The 12092-nt window shown below is 45.9% G+C and overlaps 1 protein-coding gene across 2 annotated transcripts in view; it reads left to right on the top strand.

Annotated features, from left to right (window-relative positions):
• Window positions 1–3147: 3147 nt before the first annotated feature.
• Window positions 3148–12092, top strand: part of LOC146193417 (phagosome assembly factor 1) — a 54738-nt gene continuing 45793 nt past the window's right edge. Inside the window, exons 1-3 of one of the 2 annotated variants that reach the window (XM_084602751.1) lie at window positions 3148–3480; window positions 6339–6421; window positions 7723–7850. In XM_084602751.1, coding sequence (XP_084458877.1) covers window positions 3417–3480; window positions 6339–6421; window positions 7723–7850 — 275 coding nt within the window. In that variant the 5' untranslated portion in view covers window positions 3148–3416. Of the gene's footprint in view, window positions 3481–4064; window positions 4659–6338; window positions 6422–7722; window positions 7851–12092 lie in introns of those variants that run through there. The other variant, XM_084602750.1, reaches the window with a different exon arrangement.

The raw sequence follows: 12092 nt of genomic DNA on the forward strand, positions 1-12092 counted from the left end.
ATTGTCCTCATTCGTAAGAAAGGGGATGTGCACCGAATTCACTATGCTTGGTTGGTAGCATATCTTGAGCTCATTCAGAAGCTTATAAGCTTTTGTGCTTGCCTGCCTCACAAAAATGCAGCTGTTCGACGTATCATACCTCAGTCCAGGCAGGAGCATGACGTACCAGCCATTGCAAGTCTGGAAGGCCTAGCTTGTATATGCCGATCTAGATCCTCTTCTAAGCTTTTTAGACGCTTATCTTTTAACTATGAGAAACAGTTTGAAAGACCGTGAAGAAGCAATAAGCAACACCTTCATCCCTAGCTCCTAACTTCCTAATTATCCAAACAGCGGCCGAAAGTCATCCCTTCAATCAAATAAAGGCTTTATTCCTTCATTACCTTTTTTTCTTTTTCTTGTCAGCTGCTGCAGCTCGCTGCGTTTTCTATGCCGCATGCTATATTATTTTAAAGATATTTTAATTTTTATGATCGTCTTGCTTATGAAATTTTTTGCAGCTTTTATGATGTCTCCTCTCTTCGCATTAGCTCCGAGTTGAAGCCCCGTGCACAATTTCGCTTCACTAACATATGCTTCACAAAAGCTGTAATCAACGCTCAATTAACATGATATGAGAACTTTATGTGCAACATATCATTACCGTTACAATTAACCGCTCATTGACACCTCGCCCTAATGGCTCGTCTATTTCCTCGTCGCGAAAATTCCCAAATTTCCTTTGTATTTCTGGTACTGCGACGAACTCAAAATGATCCAAATCAAACTGCGCTTATGCAGCTAGCTCAGCTGGGCCGATTTGCGCTATGTAGACTGATAGGTATTGTGACTGGCCATAGGGTTTTCTTGTCAGGAAATACTGGAGTGGGTTGCCATTACCGGGCTTCTCCAGTGAATCACATTTTGTCAGAACTCTCTGCCGTGACCTGTCTATCTTGGGTGGCCCTACACAGCAGAGCTCAGAAGTCGCTGGAGAAAGATTTGATGTTGGGAAAGGTTGAGGGTCGCCGGAGAAGGGGTAGGCAGCGAACGCGATGGTTAGATGGCATCCTCGAGGCACTGCAGATGAAGTTATGTGATGTTAGGAAGATAGTGAGAGACCGGAAAGCGTGGCGTGACATGGTCCATAGGGTCACGAAGAGTCGGACACGACTGAACGACTGAACTGAACTGAACACTGATAGGCTCTTAGAATATTGCAAGTTCTCTGCTGGCATTGCTGTCGAAACACACGGGGTAGCGCGATTATTAGGGTGCTTTCTTTTCGACATATAATGCCTTTTGCGTTCGAAATATGTGCCAGCAAGGAAATAAAGAGCCTTGCTACACGAATCATCACGAGAGTACTTGAATATAGTTCCTTTTCTAAATGCAGATCAGCAATTTTTCACTTCGGAGTAAGTTATCTCATATGTGCCGAGCTTGTGTCCACCTTTTAATATCGAGGAAGTCTATCAGTGACACGAACAAATGGCGGACTTCCAATTAATCGTTTCAATATGCTTCATTGCCCCCGGTGAAAATTTGCATGCAGGCCAGCATGAAGAGGTCTAGTGTTAAAAAAAAACACAAAAAAAAAACAGAAAGCTTCGTCTTGAGAGAGAATGTGATAACGCCTAACGCCGTCTCTTCGTTCCGCAATTTTAGGCATCTAGAGGCTGGCACGTAGTTGGCAAACGCCTATTTGTTTTTGATTTTAGGGTAAAGACACAGCATATTCTCGGCGCACACCCTAAGTTTTCAGTGAACGGCATAGAATCAGAGGCAGACACGTACGTCGGCGGCTTAAATCCCTGTCACAAATTGGACTGAAACTGGAAAAGAAGGTAGATGCTAAATAAGAAGCGAAAAACTGCATGACAGCACGCTGAACGCTGCACAGTGAACAGCGCCATAATTTAATACGAAATGACTTGCGCGTCAGGATATCACGTAATAAAACGAAATAAAACCGAAGAGCAGACAAAGTTACTAGAACGCTGGTTCTGGCGAGCAAGTCGACAAAGCTGCCACACTTATTTTACGGCATTAAATTTTACATCACACAAACGCGTTCTCTGAGGAGATGCATGTCTTTGAAGCCAAAACTGTCATAATATAGTCATAACTGCATAGCAGCCGTGCAGAGTGTAACGGCAGCACGTAACAGTTACGTGTATGCCGGCTTCCGCGCCGCGTGTAGCAGGTGACGCACCCAACAAGGAGCAAGAGCACGGTGAGCAAGAATAGGGTGCCTCGATGAGCGCGTTGCCTCGATGCGCGCTCTCTCGGACGGGAACGCGCGCATCGAGGCACCCAGTAAGAGTGTGAAACAGTTCGAGCACGACGTGGTTCTAGTAACGTTGGCTGTGATGTCATAGCCTAAGTCGCTTTGGGGCGTTAAACCTCGTAAACCAAACATGAACAATCTTTTTTTCTCTACTATAGCTCTTTTTCAACATTTCGTGTCCTTTTTCAGGAATGTAACACTGAAATAGTCTTCTTTTCATGTGTTGCACCTAACTAAATATTAAGCACCTTTTCAAAAGAGCAGTGAAATAGCTATATTTTAGTACATTGTTACAAAAGGGTTCTAATACTGCAGTTTTGTTTTTCTCCAAGACCCCTCAGCTGTCACGTCTATAGGAGCTAATTATTTATATATGCAAACCGACGTTTCTATAGCATACGCAAGTAGGAGATCAAGAGCTGCCCAGATGTTCCACGCCTTAAGCAACTATAAGGATAGGATATTACTACTAGGAGAGAAGTCTGCTACTAAAACGGCGAAGAGAATAATTTTCATCCCGTTCTGCGGAGGCTGGAAATGCATCAAATTGTCAGGTACCGATCGTCAGAGAACGCAGGGAATTTCTGAAACTGTGTGCCAGTGCGCTGACACGCACTGAAGAACGCTGCACAATTGAGTCCCGTTCTTTTTTTATTATTTTTTTTTTTTTCAAATATATTAGAACGTCTGTGACTGTTCAAATAATATCACTGACTACCGACTCTTCGTCAACATAGATGAAGCTCATCTGAAAACGTTGGTAGGATAGCGTGCTCGCTAGGTCGCGCCACCAAGCAGAGCGCCTAAATGGACATACGGAGGTGTAACGTCACTATGACGCAACATTGTTGCCCCCTGGCGACGCGGTCTCAAAGGAGCGGAAATAAACCAGCGACACTGCCGCAGCAGCTGAGCGAGCCAGGTCCAGCCAGCTGACAAGCTCCGAAAGACAACAACAAAAGTCGAGCCAACATGGCGACTCATAGCGCGGACAAAGAGTGAACAGCTCTGGAATCGCTGCTTTGTTTTCAGTTCTTTCACCTCCTTCCTCCGATCCTTGCCGTCGCACAGCGTCAGCCGATGCAGTTCTAGAGGATCGCGTGCACTTGCACCACACGAAAGCAGCGTCGGAGTACACGGCATCGTCATGCTCGAGCTCGACGTCGTTCCCGAGAAGTCGTTAGGCAACGAAAGCTGGGAGCTGGTGCTCGGTGAGTACTTCGACCGTCGCCGGACTTCGTGATCCGTGCCCCTTCGTCACAGTCCCAAAGGACTCGGGTAGCCCCCATTTGTGCGTGTGTGGGGTTTGTGTAACTCTGGTGTGCCTTTCTCTCCGTCGTCTGCTCTGTGTCTTTCCAGTGTGCGCGCGCCTACCCCTCGTCGAAGTGAGAAAAGTCTACGGCGTAGTGAGCATCGCATACGCGAGCACATTTTTCTCGGAATCCATACGTTGATGCTTGACCAGCTCGAATCTGTTTGCTGAAAAACTGGTGGTGTTGCTGCAAACACGCCCTGGCGAGGGTGCTACACGCGTTTTCACGGCGCGTGGTCTCCGCATCCGTGAACGGCTGAACGCTAGCTTGAAATCTACTCGCGCTGTTCACGCCCAGATGAATCGTCCGCGGACGACGCGCGAGGGATGCAAGGGTGTCTTGCTTGTGCATTCTTTGTTTTGTTTTGCGCCTTCCCTCAGCTGGCTGTCTGGCCAGGGGGCCTTATTTTCTCCGGCGAAATCGCGCCCGTCGGCGACCGAGTGGTCGACCTTGCGTGCTTCACATGAAGCGCTGGCCAGGTTCTCGTTCCCCTCGCAGAAAAACTTGGGCGGAGTGTGTGAGTCAATCGCTAGCAGCTCCAGCTGACCGTAAGAGAAAGAAGCTGTCGGCGAGCTGCGCTGTTCTCACTGCTATCGCGCGCACGGTTCTCCTACGGGCGCTTTCGTGCGATGCGTGGGGGAACCGAGACCTGCGCTAGACGACGAGCGAGCGCGGTCGGTGGTCGGACCTGCAGCAACAGCCTGTAGCGTGTGTGCGTGGTTACGTCACAGCCGATAGCGACGAGCCTTCGTCGACATTGGAAACGCCGTCGCGAGCGGCACGGAAAACAGCTGTTCGTGCGCGCTCCGAAACACGTCACTGCGCGGAGAGGAAGGGAGGCGAGCGGAGACAGCTGCCGTTGACACTCGGCGATCGCACGTCCCATGTCTCGGGGTGGTAAGGAGACGGACGTCAATTGCTCGGCCCACTGGCGGGTCGGTTTCCGTCCGTACGGCCAGGTGCGATCACCGCCCAAAGCATCGCCATGCTCCGCAGCGTCGTCACCGAAGATGCGTCTCTACCGCCGCCACTGCGCGTCAAGGCGACAGGAGTGCCCCACGGGACGCTGCATATGGGTGCTGCCGTCATTCTCGCACTTTCACTTTAGCTGTCTAGCGTCACGTGCCCGGCCGCTGTCGTTATCTTTATTTGCTCGTTCGGGGTGCGCTCGCACCAGCCATCGGCGCTGACGAGTGTGCTTCCATGGCGAGACCTCTATTCCTTTGGACCCATTCATTCCTGCCTATAATTATTAGCATTTGCATTGCATTATGATGCGAACTCAGCATTGCCTCATTTGCATATGCCTTTCGCCTTTCATGGAAGTCCCTGACATGAATATTTCCCTCTCTTACTGGCATTGAAAGGTCCTCTCTGGTGGTTTCTCAACCCAGCTGTTTCTGACATCGTTGTTAAGGTCATTTTGTGGTTTCTTGGAATTCTGTGGCTAACTAAAAACGAAGGCCCACTTATATTGTTTTGCTTTCATTTTTTATGCTGTGTGTGGTGCATGAAAATGTGAGACATGTCATCAGTCTAACTCCTTGCCAGTGTGGACGCTCGGTTTTTGCAGTTTAACAGGCAAGACTGCTTACAAAGATGGCATAGTTTATCTGCTGCTTAGGGCTGAGTAGGCAACTCAGAGCTGACCCATCCATTGAGCTGTCTGCATCACTGTGCATGCTGTTTTGATGGCAGCAAATTAACACTGGTGAAGGTTATCCTTTCATAGTTTCGTCAAGGTTTTGCTCAATGACATGTCCATCTAGTATAGCGAGTATTTGCCAGCAGAGGCAACTCCATCAGGCAGAAAGTGCTTGGATTGGCTATAAGGAGCCATCTTCTTCAGCTACCCCTACCTGCACCTCCTATTAAGAATACCAACGGGCTTGTTGCAGACAGGTCAGGCAGTGGCAGCAACAGACTCCTGTTGATGCTTCTGGAGAAAAAATCATTGCATTCGAATTCTTACAGGAAACGTGATGTATTCCGTAGTTTGATTGCATGTCATCGGGCCACGAAACTTAGCGTAAGAGAGGGAGAATTGGTTTGTGAATAGTTACGCTATGCCGTTTCCAAAACATCCGAAGCTTTTTACGTGACAATCGTCAGGGGCCTGTGAAATTGTGTACCCCTAATTCTTGTAGTGGCATGTTTAACACACTTTTTGGAACATGATTATAAGGGGAGAAGGGAAGTGCTAAATGTGGAAGACTTTGACGGTTTGTTCTCTGATCCAGATGAATGTGTACTGGTATCCTCACATTGCTCTGCCTATTTGGAATCCAGCCACCATTTATGGAATGCTTGACCACATGAAATTATCTCCACTCATATAGATGCTAGGAAGTGCAGAAGCATCTGGCTGTGTTTCTGGTGATTACGCACAATCGCCATGTTTAGCATGATTGCACCCACTGGATGAATAATCTTGCCTTGGGAATGTATTCAAGTTCAAGAAGGTGCTAGAGGCACATTTTTTCATTATTTTTTCTAGGTACTTGTTTTGTGCTTTTATGCATGAACCTGTTGATTGCTGCTATGAGAATGGACTCATCAGCATCATAACTATGTGAAATCAGTGCTAAAATGGACAAAGAGAATAGAGAACCACTGATGATATCGGCAGTGCTTCTTTCTGCATTCCTGTCCTAGCCATACCACAATAAAACTGGCTAGCCCCACCCGCAGTAATTTTGGGCCTCACTTATTTGCCGTGTAGCGGTATGACCACATTGATTGTTTTCCTGTTGCAGGCATGGCATTCAGCCAAGTGGTTCACATTCTTCAGCAGCAGTTCCGCATTATCAAGGGTGTCCAGATAATCTACAATGAGCAGGTGGGTTCTGAAGAGGGATGATGGGCAGGGCTTCAAAGATAAACACGAAAACAAGAAAACCATTAGTTGTCTCATCAGGCTGTGTATAAGTTTAGACACTAGTGGATTTTTTTCCTGGCAGAGGCAGCACTGCTTTGGGACACTACTCTGTCTGGCGGAGTAATTGTCAATCTGTATTAAACATTGTTTGCAATCATTTGCTTGTGGGCATCTTGTGTACTCGTTAGCCAAGATTCTATCTAATGCATTCTCAGCAGCGAGGAATAATTGTACCGTTTTTAAGTTGAAAAAAATTAAGAAGTTGTTTATGCATTTTATTATATTGCTCCTTTGTTATATGCTTCTGGTGCTCCCATCTAAGCCAGTTGTTTTGCTTTCTTTTTTACCTTTTTTTATGCACTGTCACCTTGGTTAATTATCTGTGCACGATGCTTATCAGTGTCATTTTGTGCTTTGAGCTTACTGTTGGCGACTACAGTTGATGATGCATTGAGTAGGATTGTACCTCGATCATTGGAGAATGATAGAATTGAGCAGATTGTTTCAGATTTTTTTCTTAGAATAAAAGGTAGCGCAAAATGACGAGGACAGAGGAAGTTTGTGTGAAGCGTTTGTGTTTGTGTCCCTTCCTCCATCCTCGTCCTTTTGTGCTACCTTTTATTCTAAGAATGTATCACCAATTAGCCCAGCAACAAGTTTTATTGTTTCAGGTTGGTTAAATTGAATTCTGCATTCGTTTTGTGTGGCCTAGTGGTAGGGCACTGGCAAGGAATTGATAGTGTTCAAGTAAACAAAACAAATGCTGTAGGGATGATAGTGTGGGCATGGAAAACATCTCACTGGACATTTCGAGTGCACTCTGCAGCACTCTATAGCATTTGCACATGGCCAAGGTCATAAGCTGAGGCCATGCGTAGTCCGTGAGAGCAAAGAAAATGGGTGCTGTTAGCACATAGTCTTGTGCTCCACAAGATGTGATATGTGTGTATGATTTAAAACCCTTGTGGACGTTTCAAATGAAGGACATTTTATTGATCATAAACAACATCTAAGTTTGCAGTTAAGCTTGTGTACTGTGCTAAAAATCTGCCCAATGTCTGGCTGTGATGCGTCTGAATCTATGTGCTGTATTGCCAACTTTATAAAATATTGTTTACGACATTTCAACTCATGTCATCGAAAATCAAATTTGAGGTATTGTATGAACCCCCCTTAAATAACGTATACAAGCCGTTATTATCTTTCGTGGCATTGCAAACAAAGCAGCAAAAGGCAGCATGTTTTGGCCATGTTTTGTGCAGTGTCCCCTAGAGAGTGATCTGGTGATCCTGCTCTCTGAAGATGGCATTCGGCTCAGCTTTGACTCAAGCTCGCAGAGGCTGAAGGTTATCGAGGTCACTGACATGTCCAAGGTCAAGTTGACCTACTGGTGAGTACTGGCTGTGCTGTTCTCTCTTTATTTTATTTTTTTTTATTTTGATGATTGCCGAGGATGGGATTTCATGTGTGCAGTAGACTATCATTTTGAACTTGCTGAAACTATACTGCTGGTTTAATTGAAGGACTGCTTTAGTTCCATAAATGTTAAATCTATACAAAAGGCTTTAGCTGATTGCAACTCAGCACAGTTCTCACATATTTTGAACCTCCTTTGAGTCCACATCGTCCAGGGTGACCTATACACAAGTTGTAAGTGTTAATAGAAGTTCATTCTTTCTAACCTACACATCGCGCGAACCAGCCACCCAGTGCATTACCGGTGCATACTTTTGGCGAATCATTTTCATTTCCAGGATCATCAAACTGCAGTGCTACCAACCGTAACATTTTATTGGTGGAAATATCAATTTAGGGCTCAGGACTTGATTTTGAATTTCACATCATAGTAGCTTGTGGCATTCAAAACACATGTAAACACGTGCTGTGTAATGCAAAATTTGTGTTTTGAAAGAAATGCTCATTTTATCGCATGATGCATTCCTCAATTGCAAGCTCTTATTATCGTAGAAATCTTTATCACTGTAAAGGTGTATCAAATTTTTGATACTGATGCCTGGGTACGCTATTTTGTACATTTATTGCGAAGGCCCAAACTAGCAGCTTTCGTCATCCGCTTTTGTACAATTTTGTTTCCGAAGAAATAAATTGAAATTTAAAAGAAAAATAACTTAGAATATAATGCAGACCAGCTTGTTGCATATATAGCTTCTCATTCGTGTGTGTTACAGAGACTTTGGCTGCTCGTTAAATCTAGGCTTCCGTTCGTTAAATGAAGCAGTAAAAACAAGTACCTTTTATGGGGCATAAAGCTTGAGAGGAAAGTCCTGGCAAAATAATTTAAACAATTTTTAAGTTGTCTGGGGAACGTATTGGGTATTTCAATTTACCTTGGAACCAAGCAAACTTTTGCAGACCTTGGACTGGTCAGCACAGCCTGCTGTCGGCTCGGTTGCATCAGACACTGCACTGAGAGTAGCCATTGTACCAGCTATCTTTTTTCTCCCAGAATACTTGGGGGTCTAGACATGTAGGTGTATTTTTTATGTGACGTGTTCTGGGCTTGTGAACTGAGCCAGGATGCTATGATACAAAAGCTGTATTTCATACCATTTTTTATTCTCTGCCCACTGCTACTGGATCGGGACCTGTGTTAGTTTGAATGTAGTGTCACTTTAGGCCAGTGACAGTGATAACTGCCAAATTGTCATGGAAGTGGGTTGCATTAGCCCAGGAGCCATTAGGTCGGAAAAGTAATCACAGTTTTCTTTATGCTTAAGCCATAATGAGCTATACAAAAGGTTGTGTTGGTTGCAGCTACCGTGCAGTGTCAGCACCATGTTATGATGGCTAATAATTACCATCATTGTCATCATAGTCAATCATACCTTCATGCTAGCTGTGTCCACTCTCTCGCATGGCTGGGCTGCTGGGATATGAGAAGCAGTCATCCTATGCTTGCATTGGTAGTTAAGGTTGTGCTTGTGGCATGTTCTGTGTGGTGTTGAAACTATTCATTTTTTTTTATCCTGTTCAACAAAGAATAAATAGCGTTGAAAACCATGAAACTGCAGACGAAATCCTCAAACCTCTCTTTTTACCTAACTCGTGTGATATAGGGAGCATTTGAAGTTGTAGACTTTTGTAGATTTTAAGAATTATTCGACACATGTATTGAAGGTGAGTGACCTGTTGAGCACAGAGTGCAATTTCTAATTTGCCGGAAATTTTACATATCTGCCTCCTTCAATCAGAAAGTGAACTGATTTTTGATTAAATTTCTAGTTTCCCAGGCTTGCTGCCTTTTGGGTATGACATTCTAAGTGCAGGAATGTGCAGGTATGTGCAGCTCATCAGTGAACACCACCAACTTTGGCAGTGTTGAGGTGCTTGCTCGTCCACTGCTTTTACTTAGGTGGCTGTGCCCACTAAGGCCAGTGATTGTTCTGTGTATACTTGCCTATCTCAAACTCTAGTTTATTCTCAATTCAAGGATCTCTCAAAAGGCGTCCACTGAAGGCAGTATATGCTGACGATACTGATAGATATTGAATTGCCAATTATTTTCCCGCAAAATTTCTAAATGCAGGTAATGTAGCACCTGATATAATGGTGATGAAAAATGGTCTTCACGTCTTCCCTCTCAACTTGTACCCCAGCTTGGGTATATCCCCTTTATCCACATGGCATACCCGACATCATCACATTCACTCATTGACGCCGTATTTTGCGAAGACTGGTTGTTTTAAATATTCATTTTTTCTGCAGACAATATCCGATTGGAACCATGTTATGGCACTGTCATAGTTTCGCAAAATTTGCCTGTTTATTTTTATGCGTGTTTCTTTTGATTGTATTCTGTATCTTCTGAGTTTTGTTAACAATATATGCCTGTCCTGCTTGGACCCTGAAAAGGGTCTGCAGTATGTACTAAATAAATAAAAAACACAAAGAATACACTGGGTGATGTATGCAGAGACTCAGGTGAAAGCCAGCACTGAAGGGGCCGTATCCAGCGGAGGTTCCTTTCGGGAACCGTTCTCTTTCAAGATGACGTCAATTTGACGTCAGCAAGGCAGCGGGTGCCACCTCACGGCGAAGACGGGAAAGACAGCGGCCAATCAGCGATGGCCCCAGATCGTAGGCGTGTCCATCACGAGCATGTGGCTTTTTCTGGTACCAAATACTTGTACCAAAGTGGTGTTAAGCACGAAATAAATCTAATAATTACATAGTAATGCAAACTAGTGAATAATAGACTGAAATATTCTTAGAAGCATCCTGTTAACAACTGCCAAGCAATTATCTTGGCTCATGAGTACCTTTCTTCGCCGCTAGATGGTGTTGCGCGCGCGGCGGCGTCGTCTGCTTTCTCGCTCGCTGTGAAGTTTTTGTAAGTTCTGCTACAGTGGCCACTGTAGTTCTGCCTTCCGCACAGAGTGGCAAATATCCTAATAACGATGTCTACAACGCCCGTAGTATGCAGTCCGAATCACGCTAGCTCTTTGACGGAGGAGTTGCTGCCGCCGTTGCGAGTACGAACGAGCTGCTTGATACCGGCACCGCGCCGGCGCGTCCGCGCCTGCCTATGTAGCTGGGCAGCGTCCGTAGCCTTATCGGCCGCTCAAGCGTTGTGAGTATGCGCGACCTTTCCGTGAATAGCTGTCAATGTAGGACGCAGCCGATGACATATGGAATCCGACTGCACTCGACCCAGGCAGCCACTGTCTGCTCCCCTTCCGCTGATGTAGAAGGAGGGAAAACTCAGCCCGCACTTACGGACGCGAATTATTTGTCTCTACGACTGCCGGATTCAAATGGTCGCACTGCTGTTGGCCGAGAGCTCCCGATCTCAAAGTAGCGATCGAAGCGCGTAGAGCACCTTTGCTTCTGACGGCAGCCCGGCATACCCCTTCGTCCCCACTTCGCTTGTAGAACATGTAGAAGGCGTTGTCTCGTTTTTCTTTTTTTTTTTTACTGCGTCAGTTTACTAAACCCGCAAAGCGCTGACCAAAAAAAAACACGCACACACAAAAGAAAGGATACCACAGCCGTACTCAAGCAGCTGCGCGGCGCGCGCCGTCGCTCGACTACGGCCATGAGGTGCCACAGCGAGCGCAGAGCGGTTCCATCTCGAAGCAGACCAACTCGTCGCGGTTCCTGCGCCGGCCGGCAAAAAAGTTCCTTTCGGAGCGGTGGCCCTGCCCCGTGCCGCTCCGTGACGTAGGCGAAAAACGTGGAGCCGCCTCCAGAAGTTTTGGGGGTCACGCCGGACGTGACGCAGCAACCAATTAGGAGCGGCGAAAGGAACCAGTTCCCGAACGGAACCGTCGCGGGATCTGGCCCAAGGTCTCCACCGGGCACGAAAGCCAGAATTTTAAAAAGTGCTGTAAATTATCGGCTTGCTTTTGAGGTCTTGCTCGTGGCACGAATGCTCGGTGATCTGCGCTCTGTGTAATCCACGTAATGCAAGCATTTGATAGCCACTCTCTTAACTGCCTTTCGGGAACCCTTTGACGCAAAGTGTATTGGAAGAGGTTCCCCTAATTGGAACTCTGCAGTATTTGTAAATACCTTTAGTCTGCTATGAGTTTGAATTGTGAAGAGTTCAGTGTGTAAGCCCTCTTGAAGGAGTGTGCGCCTTGAGCTTTTGTTTAGGGTGAAACATGCGAAA

The sequence above is a fragment of the Amblyomma maculatum genome, chromosome 4 (assembly GCF_055883805.1).
Source record: "Amblyomma maculatum isolate TAMU_Amacu chromosome 4, ASM5588380v1, whole genome shotgun sequence".
NCBI lineage: Eukaryota > Metazoa > Arthropoda > Arachnida > Ixodida > Ixodidae > Amblyomma > Amblyomma maculatum.